A 23,349-nucleotide genomic window follows, 5' to 3' on the forward strand; every position below is an offset into this window, starting at 1 on the left:
AGTATGACATTTTTCAGACATCTACTTTAAGATGAGATGAATAGCATAAGTGTCTGTTTCATTTCTCTAACGATAAAGGGAAAACAGAGTGACCAGTTCAGATGTCAGTGTTTGTATTGTCCCATTTAGTATGTCAGATAAGCTTTTAATAAGTAATGTGCTGAAAAGTACTTGACTTGAAATAATTCTCTGTAAATGAAAAAAAATACCTTTAGTTTTTATTATATATATAATATATATATATATAAATTATATATTTATACTATTAAAATTGTTTGTTTTCAGTGATGGATAAGATGCTTAAGAAGCCCTCCATCATGAAAAGTGCTGTGACTCTGTCTAGCAGGCACACTGCAGCAGGCTTGGAAAGGAGAAACGACAGGAAAACTGAACTACAAAAAAAGCAGGTGAGTAAATGCTTATAGAATATTTGCTGGTGTGTTTTATTACCTCATCTTTTGTGCAGATGCTACCATATTTACATTGAGAACAATAACAAGAAGAGATCAGTTTAGGAAATGTCCACTAGAAAAATGTCAGGAACAATTGCTATATCATTAACTTTATTTAGTGTATTTCTCTTTCTGAGTAAAACTAAATTGAAGGGCGATGACTGACTCAGTTTTTCATGTGATTCAGAACCGCAGTGAAGATCATTTTTTCAGTCGCACAGGATGTAGTACATTTTGTCACGTAGACAGAATGGGCTACTGTAAAAATTTTGCCAAAAAGTAGCTGTGAATAAAGTTTTTCGTCATGACTGGAAGCTAAAAGGTAAGTAGTTATGTTTAACAGTTATTGGTAGAGGACAGAAGAACGCATGGAATCTACTATGTGAAATAAAGGCTTCAGATCTCCTCCCACTCTGGTGCTGTTTTTTATTGCTGAACACTTTACCCTTCATTTTTACTAGTGGCCACTGACACAAAATTTCATTTCTCTTTAGGCTTTGTTTAATTCCTTTTAGTCATCTTAAATAAACCCACTCATTTTTGTTAACTTACTGAAAACTGACTTCTCATATGAATCACGGTGATACTTATCTGTGTTAATAAAAGTTATTACCATTACATATACTGAAAGCAAGGTCAATATTTTCATGCTACCTGATTGTGACTATTGTATATATTAAGTTATAAACTTGTAGTCACTGACCTGCATTCCCTTTCCTGGATTACACCAATTACAAGGTCATAGATACCTATTTTCAAGTGGTGACTTTTTTGAGAGTAACTCCTGAGTGAGGAAACTTGATAGCTGCACACCTAATGTTGTTGCTTTTACTGGTTTGCAATTCTTAATATTGTTGAGAAATTCCCATGAGAGTGTCAAAATAAACTTCAAAGAAAAAGAGGTAATGTCAAGATAGCTGGACTAGAAGTCTAGTTGGTTGTTTCTTTTAATACTTGTACTTTTGAAGACCACTGAATGTTGCAAAACAACCTATGCATTTACAACATCTTGAGAAAACCAGTTTTCATGACAATCACTTTCCTTTCTAAGTAAGCAAATTATTCTGGAAAAATCGCATGTCAAGAAAAGTCCTTTCCAGCCTTTTCACCCACCGTGATCTTACTGGAGAGTGTGCATTTTAACATTGTTGAAAAGGGACTAGAAATCTTAGTTGTATATACCCCACAGAGAAATTAAAGAAAACCTTTTTGTGAGATAAGTATGAAGTAGCATTGGTAAAATGTACTTTTTTTGCTTCAGTTTTTATGTGATATTAAAGGTGACTGCAGTGACTTTACTAATGTCAGTGTTAGTCCTTCATATCTCATTCTCTTATTCAGAGTTCTACACCAAGGACCATAACAACTTCCTGTAAGTTTGTTGTGCGGGTCTTTGAAATAACATTGTGGGATAAAATCTTCTCACATTCCAGTGAATGTATGTGGTCTTCTTGTGAGACAAAAGATTGCTTCCTTGTACATACAGTAGGTTTTCCATAGAAATATCTGCACTTATTTTAGAGGCACAGATGCAAGCAATCAGGTTAGCTTTCTGCCAAATTGACTGTATAAATCATTCAGAAAGTTCCTCTCAAAGCTGACGGCTTGCTATAGAACAGCTCTGATATTTGAAAAAGAAGAACTTTTTTCTGGTTGTTTGTGCAAGACATTTCTTATCATGATTACAACGGGGTTTTGAGGAAGAATAAAAGTGAATGTGTTTGGAAAGATAGATTTCAGAAAAAATTTAAAAAAGAACATATTAAATGGCTGGTGAAAACATCAGTGACATTTCCACCTGGCTGTAAATAAGGAGTTAAGGACCAAACAGACAACAAGCTTGAGAGCATTCATCTCAATGAAAAAAACCAACAACATTATGAAGAAGTGCGCATTATTAAGGATTATATATACATTATTAAGGATTATATATACATACATACATATACATATAGTCTTACCTGATGATCTCAGCCTTACCTGAATTTGTCTGAAGACTTAACATAATTTTCTTGAAGAAGGAAAAAATTCCAATAACAATTAAGGTTTCCCTGTACTTTTCTTCTGCATCATCTGTTTCTTTGACCCCTGGGTAGAGGTTTATATAACAAAAAATTCTTAGTTCTCTGAGACACTTTGCTTACATTTTTAGCACCTGTGGATTCAAAATGTGGTACTGGTTTAACAAATAGGATCATGGAGTCCAGACATTTGGACTCTAGCCAGGGTGAGGACTACAGTAGGTTTCATGCTGAATCAATTACTCTACAGTATATGCACCACAGAACTGATCAGACCTAAGGCATTATATATATTGTCTGCATGCAAAGAAACTTGGTGTTGTGTGCTAACAAAATTAGCCTGAATGCCAATTCAAAGGAGGGCAAGAAGACACTAAAACTCAGTGAGTGACACATAGAGGCCTAAAATATCTTCCAATAGTAAGATGACCTTGTTCAAACAGCTTTGTTAAAATGTTTATGATCATTAGCAGTGAATTGGTATTTTATGGAAGGGAAGATCATTACTGTAAGATGGAACATATGATTTGGACATTGATATTCTGTATCTTTTGCTGAATTCCTACCCAGGAGTCCAGGTGTTTTAAAACTTCTATGTGAAGAAAGTTCAATACTTCAAAGGTAGTTACGCTAACCATGGTACTTAAATATGTTCTTGACAGATTTCTTCATTCATATTTTCACTTCTATGCATAGACAGAAATGTACTACTCAGCTTCTAATGGTCCAAGAAACTGGATATAGCATGGCAGAAAGTGACATGAAGGTCTGTGAAAAAGCCAGTTGCATCTGGAAAGGTATGTTCCACTGTAGCAAATACCCCATGTACAATGAATGATAAGATAGAACAGGCTGCGTCTACACTGAGAAAATCACCAGTTCCCACAAATGTTACAGAATAGTGCAAGGTGGCTGAGATGTGTATACTGCTTGGATCCACTTGCCCTGCAGTTCCCATAGCCTCTGATGATATGGATCTCCACCTCTTCCGTTGTGGTTAAATGCTTTATCTATCACCTGGCTTGCCTTTTGGCCCCATCAGACACATCAGTGGCCCTAAAAACAATTTCCCTTTGACTTTCCAGTTTCAGATGTGTGAAATAATGTAGGTTTTTGCTGCAGACTGGGACCAGGGTATCTATTAAATGGTGTGTTGGGTACATGAGAGAGCAAGACATGCAAACCTGATGGGATCTTGCCACACCTGCCTGTAAGGAAAGGTAGGTGGTACAAACTATCCCTTGCTCTAGTCACAAATTCATCTAACCGGGAGCTGATTGATCTCCTCCAAAAATATGAGAATGAGTGAGCATATAGAGACTGTGAACGAGTGAACTACAAGCCAACTGGGATGCGAGGAGCTGATCTGTAAAATAACACAGATATTACAATTTTTTTTTAATATGAGGTTGTTCATTAGGCATCAGGCCAATATTTTGTTGTGTTCTGTCTTAGGTCATTTTTTTTCTGTGGTCTGGCTATTTCTGTATGTGCTGAATTCTTAACCAGTCAGGACCTGATTCATGCTCATGTAAGGACAGTGAGAAACAACCTCTATATGAGCCTGAAGTTCAGCTCCTGTGGAAGAAGTTGTGGAGTATGTGATAGACTGGTATATATTTGTTACTGTACAAATAAAGCTTAATTCAGAGCCTTCAGAAGCATCAGTATAGGGATTAATCATAGTATTTTTTTCCTGATGGCAAATGAATACGTGTATCAGGTATATTGGGTTTTATTCCACCCACCTACCTGTTCACTGAGTGGTCTTGTGTTACAATACTACTTACCACTTCTCAAGTCTTATTTTGAGAACTGACACAGGCACGTGAAAACCAAAATTCTTTCAAAAGCCAGTGATAATCTTCCAGTACTCAGGTAAAATAACACAAAATGAGATAATGAAGCTTAATTTCCACTGATAAAAAAATTCTGTAAAGCACATTCGTCTGTCCACAAAGTATGTGAATAGAGCTGCAAGCGTGATTTCTATGAATTTGAAGTGAATTACGCATGAGAAGAGAAAAATGAAATAAGTTATACAGATAATTTCATCCTTTCTCAGTGCTTAACCCCAGCTATCAGTATTAGAGATCATTTTCACAGTATCTCAAAAGTGTTGTCGTTCTCCGGCTGTTGTAACTAAGTGCTTCAGTTTTCTTAAACCGTCGTACTTGGCTGGGTTTGGAAGTGGTTGACAATATCAAAAACAAGACAAAACAAAACAAAAATGTAGATGTTTAAAATACATATTTTTCTGTACACCCTAATCACAGTTCAGTGATATTAAACCTTTTTTAGGGTTAGAATGGATTGTTACATGTTGTATTGGGCAGGTAAGGTCTTACAACCAACCATTCCTGCAAATCTTGATTTTTTTAATTCCACAAACTTTTAGAAGAAAATCACTGTGGCCCTTCTCTTGCTCATCTTCTGCTTTTATTTGTGTAGAGAATTTGACTGATTTGCTCTGTATTATATGCATACCACTGATATTTCTGGTGCACTTGACCCCAAAGCACCTGGGGCAACATTGGGACAGTAGAGAGGCACCTCTCATAAGAAGACACCACCACTGTGGTAAAGCCCTCGGGCAGCACTTCTGGCTAATTCATGGAAGCTCCTTCCCATACGCATGGGCACTACATCCCTAATGGATGTGCTCTAGGTCTGAGCTGCATCCCAGTGAGATGCACCACATCACTGCTGGTCACAGGTGCTCAGTGGGCAAGAGGCAGCATCTCAGAAGCTAAGCAGGGTCATACTTAGTACATTGATGGAAGACTGAAGGCCTTGGCCTTGCTTTTATTGGTTGGTGTTGATGGTCTTAGAGACCTTTTCCAATCTTGATGATTTTATTATTCTGTGATTCTATGACAGGTACCACAGCTGAAAGGAGAAAATTGTTTTTTGACAGAAATTCATTTTTGGCTGGGGGATAAGACTGAGATTGAAATAAGTATGAGATAAAATTCTCCACAATTTGTAATTGATAAGATTTCTGTATAAGATTATAATGTGTGTATTTATATTACAGAGTGCAAAAATTTTGTCAGTGTTGATTTTTACTAACAGAAAGAGTGGTTGTTGAATTGGATAATGTCTTCTGCCTGTGAAGTTTTGGCGTTCATTTTAAGTGCTCTTCTCTAGGGAATATTTCAAAAATGAAGTCAAAACATGAAGAGAAATATAGAAATATTAGTTTCCAGATCTCCACGCTGCATATTACAGCTAGATAAAAATGTAGCTTTAAATGATTAATGGTGATAATGATCTTTTTTTTACTATGATGCTTAGCAGTTGTTGCAGAATCACGTAGACAATGACCACAAAGGCTGACTGTTCTGCTTGCTCATACTTGAAACTTACTGTTACTGCTTTGGTTTCTGAAGTTGGTGTGGTCACAAGCTTAGAATGCTGTCATCAAAGTGGGTTTAAAAACCTTTTCCTGTGCTAGGTGTTGATAGAGGAGACTGTTGAAGAGAAATTAACACCAGAAAGCAAAAAGGTTAATTGCTGCATGAGGGTTTTGAGGTGGGAGAGCCCATATGAACTGCTACTGGCAACTTCTCGCAAAAGCTAACCAGACAAAGACATGAAATGTATTTTGTAATGAACTGTGATGCAATTTAAACAAAATACAGCAAACTCTATTCTCCACTGTAGCTGAGTGCATCCATGGAGATTTGATAGAGCTATTAAAAGGAAGATTTCACTTACTTTTCTGTGGGGTGTTTTGGCCTAACCAGGAAGAGTTAGACCCATCTAGACATCTGTGGTTCACAGACAAAGACTAACATAGTGACTGTGAAAGGCTTTGGTGTTTTGCATGACTGAACTGTGTGTGATGAATCTTCAAATGCAGGATGCCAAGAAGAGATGCAGAATGAGTTCAGAGCTGTTACCATCATGAAGCCATCAGTGACATTGGAGCCAGAACTGAGGCTTCATATTACTGGTTTGCATGATGATTACTGTAAGTTATTTTCTTATGACTGAGGCTTCTGCAGAGATTGAGAACACTTATATATACTTCAAGAAAGATGGCAAGGGTGTTTCCCCTTCAGATCAAATTGGAATTCTCCAATACTTATGCATGATGTCATTTTTTCTTAGACATTTGCAGCTTGAAAATGAAAACTGCCTGTCGCAGAATGTAGAGATCACTGATCAAACCCTAGAATCATTATCACCTAGGTCTCGTGCAACTTTTTTCAGCAATAGGTCTCAATTCAGATTTAAAATCAGACCAGTAAACAAACATCCATGCTAAGGACATTTCAGCTGTTAGCAGTCTGTCAACACAGCAACTTAATGTAACAGACTTTGAAATCTCTAGTTATGGGAGAAACCAGTGATTTGTTTATGGTTTAGATGATAGATATCTTCTGAACTAAATTCTCACCTACATTTTTCGTGGTAAAATTAAACATGCACAGAAAAAATGCATGGTTTTCTGTTCTACATTGGTAAATATATTAAAGCACTTCTGAAACCATAACAATTCCATAGTTGAAAGTGTTAGAAATTGTTCCTGTGTTTCGATTGTTGTTTGTGTTTTGTTTCCTTTTTCCTTTTTTTTTTTTTTCCCTAAGGTGTTCTTGCAAGCATTCTTTAGATGTAAATCTGTGAGCAAGCCAAAAGTTTGTTTGCATCCAGATTGAGTCTGGATTTCTATATGAGTGATTTTTCATGATTATGCACAAGGTGCATCCACAAAATAATAGCATTAGTAGAATTCTTTGGAAGTTATTTTTAGTGCTTATTTCTGACTGTAGGAATAAGGACTCTAATCAAACAGCTGACTGAAAGATTAAGCTGTTCTTCAGAGTGATTTTAGTTACTGAAGCACAGCATCAGACCTTGGCCTATGCTAACTATTTTCTTCAGGGATCATTTAAAATGACTTTTCAGCTGTCATAAATGCAGCAGCTGATGATTCGCATTGACATCAGAGTGTGTACTGTTATTCTGTGTCAGAATTAGATGTTGCATAACAACTCTTTCTGGCCTGCACTTTCTACCTGACACAGCAGGCTGTTCTGAGGCTAACTGGTGTAATGACTTCTTTTGCCAGGGTCTGTAGTGCACCTAACATAAGTGGAAACAGTATTTCTTGCATTTGCTTACTGAGCAAACTTTGTGGGAGAGGTGCAGAATTTCCCTGATTCCTTTCTGCATTTTTCTTCTGTTACATGGAGAGTAAATGTTAGTACTAGCTCAAGGAAGAACTGTAGCATATAGACTTTCTCCTATGTCTTTACCAATAACATGAATTATTTTGGAAAAAGAATGTTTTTGCAATTCTAGCTGGTACTGGAGAACACTTATTTCTGGTGGCAGAAATTTGGGTGATGCAGCCATCCAAAATGATGGATGATAGGTGTAAAAACATTTAGTGAGGAATCTGTAAGTCATATTCTTCTGTATAAATATACAGATTTGTGGTAGTTAACCTAATGAAGATCTTTTCTTGTTAGAAATACTCACCTTCATTCAGTTCTCATTTATGTCCTAGTTGAATATGAGCTGGTAGTGGCTTCATTGAAGCAATGCCATGAGTTTTTCCTGTAGCTATTAAAAGAAAGCCTCTGCCCCAGCCATAACCCCTCCAACCCCAGCTTATTACCTCTAACCTTCTTGCAGTAATTTTTAGAAGCTTTTTTCTAGATCTAAACATACTGGACTGGAACCTTGAAAATCTCATTGCTGTTGCTCTGGGATCTGCTGCATATATTTGGAATGGAAGAACTCTTCAAGGCATTGAAAGCATTGGTTTAAATTCCAGTTCCAAATACATTTCATCTCTAGCTTGGATAAAAGAGGGAACTTGCCTTGCTGTTGGCACTAGTGATGGAGAAGTGCAAGTACTTAATATTTTACTTTTTTGTCTTTCTCAGTTTTTAGCTGAAGTGTTGATTAGACAATCTTCTTTGCTTAATGAAACAAAACAAGAAAGTTGGCTAAAATACAGAAAAACTCTTCTGTAGATGGTGTATAACAATTACATCATCCCTCATGTTACAGAATAACTGCACAGAGGGACTCAGATTTTCTTTTCATCAGTAATTGGAACTCTTTAATTATTTTTCTCAGCAAAGGCCAGTCTTGTATCTCTCTTGCTAAGATCACTCTAGTAGAGACAGATACTTTTAGAACTTGAGCAAAAATTGTACTCATAGATTCACATCCCTGAATTTCACTTCAGATTATACACATAAAACTCTGTCTCCTGTTGTAGTACAGTCCTGTTTTGAAAGGTCTTTGTTGGATGTTGGCTGTGATAGTGAATAATGTGGGGATCTATCTGGTAGAGTTCTGATTCAGCACGCCAGTGCTTTCATACACAGGCTTCCAAATACTGGCGTATAAATAGCTTTAAATTTAGAAATGCACATTCTCTTAAAATAAAATAAAGTGAAATATTGTGTGAAAAAAATAGTGTGAAATGAATGAGCTTGAAGTTGTCTGTATGTCATATCAGAACTGAATAGTGTTTACTGCAAACAAATGAAGAAAACAAAGACATTTCTCTCTCTCCCTCTCTCTCTCTGTCTCTTTTTCTGTTAAATTTGCATCTGTTCTGTGTGTTTGTTTTGTATTGGCAGCTGTGGGACATTGAAAGGAAAAGGAGGTTGAGAAATATGTTTGGCCACCTGTCTGTAGTTGGAGCTCTGAGCTGGAATCATTATATTCTGAGCAGGTGAGTGCTATAGTCTATTCACAGAAAGAATCCTGATGTTTTCATCTAGATAGGCATCCCAATTATTTGATTCGTTTTTGTTGGTTTTGGTTGAAAATGCTTTATTCTTTACCAGCCACCACAGAAACAATATGTAAGTATTCTTTATGTCAGGAAAGCAACCAAATGGAATTTAACCTGCCTCTTTAGTCTCTGTTTTTACTGTTCTTCAGAAATCTGCCGCCGCTTCTAGAATTTCTGTAAGATGTGGAGCACATGGTTGTGTTTTTTTTCGGAATATTTGAGCATTAATTGATATTATCTGCAGTGGGTCCAGATTTCAAAAAAGATACCTTACTCAGTGCAACGGAGAGGACATGTAGCTTAGGCTGCCCTTCCACTGACTTTTCAGATGCATGGCAAAGCACGGTTGTTAGAGTTACACTCTTCTCTAGCTGTGTATCTGTGAGGAAAGGCCAGTTCAATGCTAGCCAGAACCTGAACCCTATTTTGAGGAAGGATCAAAATTGTTGCCTTTTGCCCTGCCAAGTTGAATATTTTATATTTAGGCATCATTTCAATATGCAGACTCATGAGAAGGATAAAGCATCCAATTTTGTGTTTTATTCATTTTTTCTCTCAGTTTCCAGTTCAGATCTTTGTCTTAGGCTTGAAGAATGCGAGGGAAAACTTGATTATAAAGGATGTTTCTCCTATTTTAAAATAATGTGATAGTCTTCTGTTTTACATAAACAGAAATTATACCCAGCATTCACTGATTATATTGTTAATCTCAAAATGAAAGTTGTTATCTCCTGATGAGATCACCAGAAGTAGTTTTGTTTCACAAGATGTGGCTTTTGATTCTGTTGGATCTGCTAGGCAGAGTAAGATGCAACATTACCAACTGATCAACAGTTAATAAAATGCTTTGGCTTTTGCAGAATGTTTGTGAATTACATTACAAATACACATCTTCAGCGTCTGCTTGGCATAACCTTATCATAGTCAGTATTAGTTTCAGTTTGCATTTCAGCTTAGCCAAAGAATTGAAAGCAATAAAAACTTACATTACAAATCTTTCTGAATAGAAATTGATTCTAAAATTCAACATGAAACTGTGAACTACACTTCTTGATAGATTAAGTTCAGATGACATTTATTTCTCTTTCTAGGTTTGATATTAGCCAATTAATTACTACACAGTTAAACTACCTGTATAATCAGAAAAAAATAGAGTTAATATTCATTGCTACTAAAATAAAATCAGCATTTTTACAGGAAACTTCACTATAAGTTGGTACTTTGATACTTTGGAATAGCGTACTAATTCCTATAGTTAAAAATAGACTGATGACAAATCCTCAAGGATATCCAAATACGTTTCAGTACAGCAGATTAATTTGTCCTAATTAATTGGTTCTATTTCTATTTAGCAAAATAGATGCAATATTTTGTGTCAAAAGAAAATAATATTGACTTCACAGAATCACAGAATTGTAGGGGTTGGAAGGGACCTCCAGAGATCATCGAGTCCAACCCCCCTGCCAAAGCAGGTTCCCTACAGCAGGTCGCACAGGTAGGCATCCAGGCAGGTCTTGAACATCTCCAGAGAAGGAGACTCCACCACCTCCCTGGGCAGCCTGTTCCAGTGCTCCGTCACCTCACTGTAAAGAAGTTCTTGCACACATTTGTGTGGAACTTCCTATGCTGCAGTTTCCAAACGTTTCCCCTTGTCCTGTCTCCAGAACAGAAAAGAGTCTGACCTCGCCACTCTGCCCCCCACACCTTAGATATTTATAGACCTGGATCAGGTCCCCTCTCAGTCTCCTTTTCTCAAGGCTGAACAGACCCAGTTCACTCAGCCTTTCTTCATAGGAGAGATGTTCCAGGCCCTTCACCATCTTCGTGGCCCTCCGCTGGACTCTTTCCAAGAGATCCCTGTCTTTTTTGTACTGGGGAGCCCAGAACTGGACACAGTACTCCAGATGAGGACTTAGCAGGGCAGAGTAGAGGGGGAGGATCACCTCTCTCAACCTGCTGGCCATACTCCTCTTAATTTAGCAAAAATCCCATTTCTTTTCAAAGAATATTCTCTGGAGCCAAGGTCTTTCGCACTTATTCAGTCATTGAAAATCTCTTCATGTGTAACACTGGCAATTCAGTCCATTTCTGTTGGTTAGATTTTCTGCTTATTATTTTGGAGGAGGTCTGCATTGTTTTTCAGAAAGCAAAGCCTCTGAGTATAATGACATAATGACGTGTATCTTCCTAGTTATTTTCCATAAAGACGTGCTTAATATTCACTGGTGAAGTGCTTGGTTGGAATCTTACTAATTTTTTGTGGCCTTCAAGAGTTTGAGAAGTCCATAATTCAAGCACATTGAATGACATTTCTTGCAATCAGTCACTTAATGTATGTGTTTATAGATTTTCCAAATTAGTCAACTTGTATCTGAAGATTCTTTAAGAGTCTGTGTGTCTCCAATCAACATAGCCTTAAATAAATCTGTTGCAGTAATGTGAGATACTTGTTTCTCAGTTATTCAGATACCCTAATACAAGCTGGGGGATGTGAAGATGAAGCACAGCCCTGCCAAAAAGGGCTTGGGAGTACTAGTGGATGGCAAGCTGGAGATGAGCCAGCAATGTGCCCTTGCAGCTCAGAAAGCCAACCTTATTCTGGGCTGCATTGATAGAAGGGTGGCCAGCAGGGCAAGGGGGGTGAACCTTGCCATCTGCTCTGCAGGAGATAGACCACATGTGGAGTACTGCATCCAGATATGGAGTCCTCAGTACAGGAGAGACATAGTCACTCCATAGTTGTAGTGTGTCCAGAGGCGGGCATACAAAAAAATGATCCATGGGATGACACATCTCCCCTGTGAGTACAGGCTGAGATATCTGGGGTTGTTTAACCTGGAGAAGAGAAACCCTGGGGAGACCTGATTGATAGTGCCTTTCAGTATCTAAACAAAGTTGTAAGAAAGACACTTCAAAATTGTCTGTTTTTAATGGACAAGGGAAAATGGTATCAAACTGAAAAAGGGAAGATTTAGATTGGATGTAAGAGAGATTATTAAATTTTTTACAATAAGGATGGTGAGGCACTGGAACAGTGTTCAAAGAGATGGTGGATGCCTCATCCTTGGAGACATTCGAGGTCAGTCTAGACCAGTCTGTGAGCAACCTCATCTAGTTGTAGGTATCCCTGTTCATTGCAGGGGAGATGGACTAGATGACCTTTAAAGATCCCTTCCAACTCTAAGGATTCTATGATTTTATGATTCTGTGAAAATATGTATAGAGGTTGATTATTTCAGTGCCATAAGAATAGATGGAACAGTCGCTTTCCAGTGCGTGTCATGGTGTCCAGGAGATCAGGCACAGCTAGCACAGGTTCATGAAAGGCATGCCATGCTTGACCAACCTCATCTCCTTCTACGACTGGGTGACCAGACTGGTAGACGAGGGACAGACTGTTGTCTACCTAGACTTCAGCACAGCCTTTGACATGGTCTCTCACAGGATTCTCCTGGGGAAACTGGCTGCCCGTGGCCTGCACAGGTACAGACTTCCTTGGGTGAGAAAGTGGCCAGAGGGCCGTGCCCAGAGGGTAGTTAGTGGTGAATGGAGTGTAGTCCAGCTGGCGACCTGTTACAAGTGGTGTCCCTCAGGGGTCGGTACTGGGGCCCATCTTGTTTAATATCTTTATTGATGACCTAGAAGAGGAGATTGAGTGTACCCTCAGTAAATTTGCAGATGACAGCAAGCTGGGAGGTGGTGTTGATCTGCGTGAGGGTAGGGAGGCCCTTCAGAGGGATCTGGATAAGCTGGGTCGCTGGGCTGAGGTGAATGGGATGAGGTTCAACAAGGCCAAGTGCCGCGTCCTGCACTTTGGTCCACAACAACCCCATGCAGCGTTATAGGTTTGGGGATGAGTGGCTGGATGAGTGTGAAGAGGAAAGGGACCTGGGGGTGTTGGTTGATGCTCGGCTGAACATGAGCCGACAGTGTGCCCAGGTGGCCAAGAGGGCCAACGGCATCCTGGCCTGCATTAGAAATGATGTGGCCAGCAGGAGCAGGGAGGTGATCATCCCCCTCTACTCAGAACTGGTGAGGCCGCACTTAGAGTATTGTGTTCAGTTTTGGGCCCCTCACTGCATGAAACACATTGAGTCCCTGGAACATGTGCAGAGAAGGGCAACAAAACTGGTGAGGGATCTGGCGCACAAGTCTTATGAGGAGGCTCAGAGGTGACCTTATTGCTCTCTACTTCCTGAAGGGAGGTTGTGATGAGGAGGGTTTTGGCTTCTTTTCCCAGACAACAAACAGGACCCAAGGAAATGGCCCCAAGTTGTACCAGAGGAGGTTTAGATTAGACATAAGGAAGAACTTTTTCTCTCAGAGGGTGGTCAGGCACTGGAATGGCTGCCCAGGGAGGTGGTGGAGTCGCCATCCCTGGCAGTGTTCAAGAGGCGTCTGGATGAGGAGCTGTGAGATATGATTTAGTGGCTTGTGATAGCAATGGTGATGGGAGGATGGTTGGACTAAGTGATCGTTCAGGTTGTTTCCATCCTTGTAATTGTATGATTCTGTGGTTTTAAGATTCTATGAAAACCAGGGAAAAGAAAATATGCTGTAAGCTATTTTCAGTATATTCAACTCAGTTATACTATTGCTGAGTGAAGCCTATGTCAGAACAGTAATAGAGGCCATGCTTCCAAAATGGGCCCTTCTTAGTAAACTGACATAACTGGCCAAGGTAACTAAGGGAGAGCAGAGTCTGAGGGAGTGGTCCCTCAGGACAGGTAAAACTATGTATGCATTTCCTAACAGTGATACAACAGTGTCAAAATGAAAGGGTAAATAAGCTGTGACAAGTAGAGTTGATTAGTGCAGATTTTCTTTCAATGTGGAAGTGGGAGGGAGAAAGAGAAGGTGAGGGAGAGAATTTAAGAGCAGAGTGCTAATGACTACTACTGGTAAACCCTTAATGAGGCCAATAAAGTTTTACCCTTGGAGTAATATCTGGCCTTGGTAAAATTCATTTTGCAAAACTTTTCTTGAAGTACAGGTTAGAGTCTACATTAACTGGTTAACTGCTAAACAAGGTACAGATTGGTGGTGTACACTGTAGTATGTCTTCAGGAAAATGAAAACTGATGGAGAGCAGGTAATTTGCCGGGCTTCTACTGAGCAGCTGCTTTGCTACTTTCTATTTTCAGTCACCCCTCTATTGTTGCTCTGCAGGCGTGCTTCACTCTGATGTGGTTTGCTGCTGAAACTACTGAAGCAACTTCAGGATGATAGTGTAGCATCTTGTCTTTAATATTGAACACATGCTGTCTTTTCTCAATTACAGTGGTTCAAGACTGGGATCTATTCATCACCATGATGTTCGAGTGGCTCAGCATCACGTTGGTACTCTTTGCCAAAACAAACAAAGCATTTGCAGCCTCAAATGGTCATTAACCAATCAGTTGCTCGCAAGTGGGTCTAGTGATGGTATACTGAATATCTGGCACAGTGATCCTGGTGTGAAAGTGCAGACGCAGCCACTGAAAACCATTCCTCATTCTTCAGCAGTTAAGGTATATGGAGGAGGAAGAAAAATTCTGTATTTATTCTCATGAAGTTATGTTGTTGATGCAAACTGTTGTGGAATTTTTCAGATTGTCTCAGTTTATTTAGATTTCTATTAGCTTCTTCTCTCCTGATTGTTATGCAGATAATTTTAATACCAGTTCTCTTGGTGCAGATAAATACAGTAATGCTTTGATTGATCATGAAATTCTACTGGATTAGTAGGCCTTTGCAAATATTATATCAATCAAAAAATCTACAACCTCCTCCTTCTCTCTTTCTCCATCCTGCAAAGTAAAATTCTGTGACACAATGCTTAAAAATCATCAGACAGGATCTTTCTGATGTTGGAATTCTGGAAAGTTGTCTCTGGAATTTCCTCTGCTGAAATGATTTTAAATGTGAAGTTTCTTCTGCTCTCTTGCCCGTTTCAAGTTATGATTGCTGATAGCAAAGGATCTGAAGAGAGAAACTGGAAATGAAACAACTTTGATTCTTTATTAAGTCCTAGTCTGGGAAGGAGAGGTCAGATATCAGCAAGAATGAGGAATCCAGCATTTATAAGCTGCTTATTCTCCCAGAAAGGTTTGAGACTATCCTGAAGCATTGATGATAAAGGATCAGAGAAGATTATTGAAACGGGTGCAAATGAGTTCTTTGTAACTTTTCTTCAGATAGAGTCAGGGCCCTGGGCATATTGAAGAAATACCTCAAAGAACGTATCTTTATTTAAAGTCCCTTAGATGGCATTGCTCAAGCTTCTACAACGGCTTGAGTTAGACAGAAGTCAAACTGCATTATGTTGGATTCTTCTAGTACTGAGGTGTGAATCTGACCTGTGAAGAGCGAGCAGAGAAGCTGGAATGTTATGAGCTTAAGTAATGCAGTGTAGGTAGGCTAATGTAAAGAAGTGACAAAGAGAGCAGTAATTGGAGATTTGGGATCCTATGCATCTGTATAGCAGGAAGAGCATGATGTAGTAAGGAATAAAAAGCAAGAGATATATTCTGGGTGCTTGTTGCAGATCATTTTTCCAACTGGGCTTTTAAGTAAAATCTATTCTGTTTTCCAGTTAACCTCCCAGTCTGTTCTGGTGTCTGATTTCTTTTCTTTTTTTTTTTTTTTAAGGCTATGAACTGGTGTCCTTGGCAGTCCAATGTCCTTGCTACAGGGGGTGGAATGAAAGATGGGATTTTGCGTGTCTGGGACATAAACAGTGAGAAACTCCTCCAGAGTGCAGCTACAGATTCTCAGGTGAAGATGAAATATCTGCATACTCTGGCTCTGCTCTGCATAGCTGTATATCACAGCTGTATAGCTGTGCTTCTTTGGCAAACTCCCACTGACTTTGAGGGTGGTTCTGCGGGCAAGAGAACAGCAGGATTTTCTGTGTGTCTGCAGTTTGCTACATTTGGCCCTGAAGTGTGGGGCTGGAATCAGAAGTAGTTTGTTTTTCATTTACAATTTCTCTTCACACAGAAAGGCTTGAAAAGAAGGTAGTCTCACAGCCAGACACTTTTCATCATCTTTTTATTTGTGGCGATAGTGGGTTTGGCCAGAATTCTCATGAAGAGAGAGCGCTAATGGGGAAGATGGCTACCCAGATTGCTGGGTTGGGGAGAGGTCTAAGAGTCAGAGGGCAGGCATCAGTCTCTTGGGTTAGAATACTAGGAGACGGAGAAAAAATTCTCAGCTGGAATAAAGCAGTATAGCTGATGATTTTCCTGGAGCTGTGACAACTTGGAGATATGCTTAGAGGACCTTGGTTTCATACTGATAGGCTATTAATGCATTTAGTCTATAGAGCAGCTGTACCTTGAAGTGTTGCAAGAAATGAAATCATCCTTCTAAATAAGTAAATATTCTGCTGAGGCTATTTCTCAGTAACTTCTTCAAATGCCCTAGGTAACATTTCAGATCTCCTGAATGATCTATGTTGATTCATTCTGAAAACTAAAAGAATTTTAAATTGCAATAGATTTGTTCATTGCTCTGGTTACCCAAAACCAGTGAACTGATGACTGGACAAGGCCTTCCTGGAAATCAGATGAAAATATGGAAGCATCCAGCACTTATCAATTCATCAGAACTCTATGGCAAGTATTTCAGTTCACTGTTTTAGATATTTCAATTACCCATTTTTCTCTCTGACCAGTTTTTTTTTTTTTTTTTTTTTTTTTTTTAAATATGTACATTATACATTTAAGTAAAATAAAGCTTAAAGAGCACTCACCTACACTTCTTTATCTACATGCAGGTATTCATTCATTAAGTCTTAATGCATGAGATCGTAAAGATTGACTTAGTAAGATAATGATGTAAATTTTTTCTGTAAAATTCTGTACAGTTTTAGTGATGATCTCCTATCATTTCTAAAGCTGTCCTAGTCGCAGACTGTGGATTTAGACTTCTCCCTGAGGATTACTAAACCTGGACTGAGTGTGCTGGTGTCAGCTTGCTTCAAATACATTGTAGGCTGGTGGCCTTTTAAATGACACAAACTAGATATGATTCTTCAGTTTTGCAGCTCATTGAGCCAGGATATTGTACCAGCTTCCAGATTAAGTTTGAATGTGATAAATCTCCGTGTGTTATCAAGAGCTGTCTGAGTGTTAATGAATGCTTTTGACTGTGAAGCAGTGCAGTGCCTTGTGTTGTCCTTGTACCATGCTGATAGCTAGGGGAAGTGTAGTCTCCTTACAGTTCTGTTTCAGTCCATAAAGCTGTAGTGTTCCAGCTGTTGTTTGCTATTAAGCCTTCTTGTTGCTTGTGTTTGCTGTCATTTTGATGCATTGATTTTCACTTGTTTCAGTGTTAAATTAACCAGTAAACAAATAAATGTAACTGAATTTTGTTGTTGAATCCTTTATGTAATGCTGAATATCTTGAAAACACTCAGTAGGAATGAAGTTCATCAGGCATTGTTAAGTACTTCAGTAATTGAGATTGCCTATTACTGAGCATAATTACAACAGAATTCTGACTGATACTAATCCTTTTACACCAGAGTCCATTTTTGGTTCACGTCTAATAGAACTATAGAACAGTTTACTAGAAGATTCATTTTGGATGTAAATGTAATCCCCTTAGAACTTAAAAAGTTTTTATCAAAGAAAATACGTAATAAAACAAAATATGCAATTTCTTTGAAAAAATACCCTGGTGTGATCTTCAAACAATGATGTAAAACTCCACCCTTCTCCACTAGGAAAGTGTGGAAATTTATAATTTTTACTTTTCTGATTTCTTCTGATCCCCCAACTCTTCAAATGAAACTAGTAATAAGTTTTTCAATCAGTGTTGTGGTCCAAAGACCACATCTGCAATTCCTTCTTTAGAGCTGTTAGAGACACTGAATGGAACAAGAGTGTAAGAAATTTGCTGTCTTTGTAAATTCATGGTTTTTGATACTGACAAAGATCATGTAGTCTTTAATAGGTTGAGAAGGATCAAAGCCTCAAAATAATACCTGCTGAAATAATAAATAATGGTATCAAAATTCTAGTCACAAAGTTTAGGTGGGGGATATTTTTTAGCACCAGGACACCAGAATCTTGCTTTCGGTCTGCAGTTTTATGCATCTTCATGGAGTACTACTGTATAAATCCTACAGTTTCAGAAGGCCTTACAGTTCTCCACATGCTTATCTTCATAATGCTGTTTTGAGCTAGAAAGAGAAATGCCACCTCCATTGTATTGATGGATAATTCAGGTGCAGAGGCTGAGAACACAGATCACCTATATTCATTCAAAATGATCACCCAAGATTTTCTTCATAACTTTTCACTTCTTTTCAGGATAAGACTGGTCTGTTTTTAGACGAGGAACGCTACATCTCAAAATCCTCGTTGTTTTTCTCTTAGGTGTCTGTGTCAGCTTTATGATTGTCAGTGACTCACCCCCAAATAAGCTAATGACCAGCAAATTGCAGTAAAAACGCGTCTAATTACCTGTGCCCCCACGTGCCTAAAATCCCCATGGATTTTCTTAAGAGTGACATTGTGCAGGACCACATGGTAGGTCTGTGTAAGAGTTGTGGAGCAAATCTCGTCTCAGTTTAGTATCAAACAATTTCTTTAGTTCCGTCAGTTGATTCTACTGTGAGAGACACTTGTATAACTGAGTTAATGAGTTGTGTACATTATTTATGCTGTTAGACTAGGGTAGCTTCTGGCCTTCAGTTACAGCTGCCAAAATTTTCTCAAACTGCAGACAAAACCAAATGTAAAATTCCAATAAATTGTTCATTGGGATCACTGTTAAAAGATCTTCCCAACAGTAATAATGCAGCAGCTGGAACCACTATCTTGTAATTGTTGGATCAGCTACTAAGTGTCGCGAGGCATAAGCAGCCAGATGGGAAAGCTCAGCAGTCAGACTCATTACCAAACACAGACTTAATTATAAATGCAGAGAAGAAACAAAAGTGCAGGTTTCATGTTCTCCTTTGACAGAAATATCTTTTCAGTGTGGCTCAGTCCTGGAAGTTAAAGCCTGGTCCCTAAAGGAAGATACTGCCTTCAGCTCTTAATGTGAAAATACTCTGTACAAAAGGCTATCTTTGCACATCTTGCAGGGTATCAACCCGGTGCAGTAAAGGCAGAACACCTATAGGTAGAAAAAGCGATCGACAATCTCTGTGTAAAATCGTGATGTATCTTGGCATTTTTTTTAACATATTTTATTTTTCAGGTCATAAAAGGAGAGTCCTGCATATAGCCTTAAGCCCAGATCAGAGGAGGCTCCTTTCGGTCGCTGCTGATGGGATAGCTTGTCTGTGGAAATGCCATGAATATGAAGAGAACAATGAAAAAAAAGAAAGTTTTTTTTCTAATGATTATTAGAGCTCATTCTTTTGACTTATTTTCCTTGAAAGCAAATGGTTTTATGTATTTCACTCATTCAGTAATTCAAAATATGTGTATTCCTTCCAACTGAAACATGGCAAAAGATAGTGTCATTCTTTCAAGAGTAAAGCAATTTTCTCCATTTAGTCCATTATATGAAATGTTAGTAGCTTGTCTTACTTAGCCTAGAGGGAAAAAATTCTAACTCTTTCAAACAAATCATTTTTGTTTTCATTAAACTAGTAAGCATGAATGGAATCCAGCCCATGCCAACATAAGGTCTTAGGTCCTGTTTTTAGCTATGATTCTTGTAATTTTACATGGTCTGCGTCTGTATTGAAATCCAAATGCCAGGCTGTTTAAATTGCATTGAATCTGTCAAGGGCTGGGGTCAGTAGGTACCAGTCAAGGGACTGGATTGTTCCGTATATCACAAAGCTCATAGTACAGAATCCGACAAAACATTTCTGGAGATCATAGCAAACATATGATGCTAAATAAAAATAAATGATTTCTTGACAATTCTTCAGCATTTCTGTCATAGCAATGATAATTAACTTTATTAGCTAAATAAGCTGTATCAAGTTCAGAATTTTTTCCTTATATGCACTCACTGTGTTTGTCAAATGTTTGAAATACAAATAACTGCATAATAATTCTATTAATATCCAGAGTTTTGTAATCAGCTTGTCAATAAACCAGACAGGCATAGTCAGAGAAGCGCAGCAGTTAGTTTTTTATCCCTTAAGGGTAGCAATTTAGTTCTGGGTGTCCACAGATCTGGCAGCTGTCACCCTTGTATGAATTTTACCTAATGCCACACCTCTTGCACTTTAATTGGAGTTTTCTGTAAAATACCTATGTACTGTCAATAGCTAAGAAAGAATGTCAGATTTGATCTTCAGATGCTACTCAAATACAATTCCAAACCATATTTTAGCCATAAGTGTCTCTGGAACTTTGATTTCATTATTGGGAATGAAGAAAGGCAAGGATTCACTCTTGCATTTGTCTTAAAAGCCTCGTGAGTTCAGAAGCTCATTAGGGTTTTTTCCCAGTTGAAATGTATGTAGTGTCTTTCCTGTAGCTGAACAGTGAGAAAATGGGATATAAGTGGGGTAGATCAATGTCAATGGAAAAATAAGCTGTCGGTCAAATATTTGAAAAGAGAAGCAACATTAACTGGCGCACAGGCATCTCAGGAAATGAATGTGAAACTCTCTTGTCTTTAGTTCTCATCATTTTAAAAGCCTTATCTGATATTTGTAAGTCACATGATCACTAATTTTAGGTCTGGCAGGTTGAGACCACTCATCTTTTTTACCTGACAAGTTACTAATTTACAATAAATCTGCCACCAAGTTAACCCTTCTGTGGTCACCTTGTGTCATCTTCGGAAAAGGTTAGAAAATGAGAACAGCAATCATCAATTTTGAAATTACTATGAAGAAGCTGATGCCTAAGAATGGGAGATAACTTACACTGAGCCTGTCTCCTAACATATCTTGTAATATTTGACCAATTATTTAACTTAAATTAATTAAAATAGACCAACTTAAATATTCAAAATAGTGTTTTACACAATTTTAAAGGTTGGTTTTGTTTTGTTTTTTTTTTAGTGATAAAAAAGCATTTTCTCTCTTTTCACTGGGAGAAAAGCTGTGGAATTCCGTAGAGTTCTTTACTCATGTATTTCAGGAATTGCCCCAGAAATTCTTTTTGTTCTTGGATGGTACATAAATGTTGGTTTGCCAAATAAAAGAAAAGAGGGTGGAGGACTGTGGTGGAGAAGGAACTAATCAACACTGCAGTTAGGTGTATTTTGTTGGATGTTTATCTGTTGAAATAAAAACCAAAATACAAAAAACAAAAACCACTTATTTTTAAACTGAGAATTGTTTAGTACTTAATTATCCAAGTTCATTATTGAGTTGTGAAGCTATATTGGCCCCAGAAGTATTTCAACACAATATCTGACAGAGAGAGAAGTTGCTTATTTCTGCAGGACTAGCCAATAGCCCATGAAATTCTGTGTGCACTGTAGCCCTGTTTTGTGACCACATCTGAGAAAACATTTAAACATATATTTAAATTCCAGTCTGTGTTTAATCTGTAGTCAAATTAAACATATACTTACATGCCTTTTCTAGTCAGCTTCTTCTGTATGACCAGCATCTATCTTTCCTATCAGGAATTTGAGGACTTGAGAGGCATGCTTCTGCTTCACTGAGCTTTATAGGTACTGTTACTGAATATTTGCAGACATAGAGAGTACAACTGCTGAAAATCAATTAATGTTCATGTGTAGTTGCCTCATTCTGCCTGTGCTAAGGTCTTAATATATGAGGGACTGAGCAAAATGTGAGGTCTTGACATCCTCCTTGTATAACATGGTGTATTTTTGTCTCATTCTGTGCAACATGCCTAGTCTATGGTTCACAGAATCACAGAATTTCTGAGGTAGGCAAAGGCCTCTGGGTGTATGTGCTCCAATTCTACATAAGCAAGGCTGCCAGAGCAGGGTCCATAGAACAGTGTCCAAGCAGCTTTTGAAGATGTCCAAGGAGGAGACCTCACAGTCTCTCTGGGTAGCCTGTACCAGTTCTCCATGACCTGCATTATTTATCTGCATTAAGCAGATAAATAATGATATTCAGAAGGAACTTCTGGTGTTTCAGTTTGTGCCCATTGCCTCTTGTCCAGGCACTGGCATGCTGAAAGGAGCCCAATTTCATCCTCTTCGTACCCTCTTTTCAGGTATTTATAGACATTGGTGACATCCCTTGAGCCTTCTATTCTCTGGAAAGAGCAGTCCCAGTTCTCTCACTTCATAGGAAAATTGCTGCAAACCCTTCTTGTCTTGATGGCCCTCCATTGGACTACCGTAGTGTAGGACAGCACTGGACACAGCATTCCAGAGGTGATCTCACCAATGTTGAGTTAATGGGAAGGATCCCCTCTCTTTTCCTGTTGGTGATGCTTTGCCTGATGCTGACTCCGTTTCAGACCCAGACTAGTTTCGGACAATGATCAGAATCAGAACAAAAATCATTTTTAGAAGAGGAAAAAGTTCACTGACAATATAATGAAGTGGTTATCTGAATATGATGCAGTGAAATAGACTATAGAAACTTCTATTTGGAAATGCCTTTGTTCTGCACATAAATGGACTCCTGAGGCTACACAGTCTGACTTGATGCTACTCAGATAAATATTACATTGCTTTACTTAATATGCTGTATTTGCTTTACTTATATGCTGTATAAACATAAACCTGTTCACTTCCTGGTTCACAGTGAGTAGACATCGCATCCTAGATGTCAAAATGTTATTGACTGATGTTCACACTTAATCTAGCTGATACATGTGATCTTAATTGCTACTGAGATTCTCTGTTACCTAAACTTACATGGACTCCCTCCAGTAGTGCTGGAGCTGTATTCAGCTTCGCTGGTTGTGACTTCCAGAATTGGACAGAGGAAGCAATAAGATGAAAATGCGATAGCAGAATGGAAGTTGGACAAGGAGTAAAGTAATAAAGTAAGCCTAATCAGTGGGGAGAGTGAAGTAGCCCTGGATGATTGATTGTTTTGAAGATCAGCTGCAGATTTTTCACAAGACTTATAAATACTTAGTATTTTCTGAAGGATTTTAGAATCAATTCGTCCCAAACTAAGGATTTGGTAGTTTGCATGACAAGGGAATAGAATAGAATAGAATAGAATAGAATAGAATAGAATAGAATAGAATAGAATAGAATA

The 23,349-nt window shown here is 38.3% G+C and overlaps 1 protein-coding gene across 1 annotated transcript; it reads left to right on the forward strand.

Annotated features, from left to right (window-relative positions):
• Nucleotides 1-296: 296 nt before the first annotated feature.
• Nucleotides 297-19,585, forward strand: CDC20B (cell division cycle 20B). The gene is made up of 9 exons (XM_042875264.1): nucleotides 297-407; nucleotides 3,174-3,270; nucleotides 6,339-6,449; nucleotides 8,144-8,340; nucleotides 9,082-9,176; nucleotides 14,521-14,749; nucleotides 15,870-15,995; nucleotides 16,720-16,837; nucleotides 19,434-19,585. Exons 1-9 carry the CDS (start codon nucleotides 297-299, stop codon nucleotides 19,583-19,585), a joined length of 1,236 nt encoding a protein of 411 aa, XP_042731198.1.
• The last annotated feature ends 3,764 nt before the right edge of the window (nucleotides 19,586-23,349 follow it).

This window comes from Lagopus leucura, unplaced genomic scaffold (genome assembly GCF_019238085.1).
Source record: "Lagopus leucura isolate 7727_CA_CO unplaced genomic scaffold, USGS_WTPT01 Super-Scaffold_100014, whole genome shotgun sequence".
NCBI classification, from domain to species: Eukaryota; Metazoa; Chordata; class Aves; order Galliformes; family Phasianidae; genus Lagopus; species Lagopus leucura.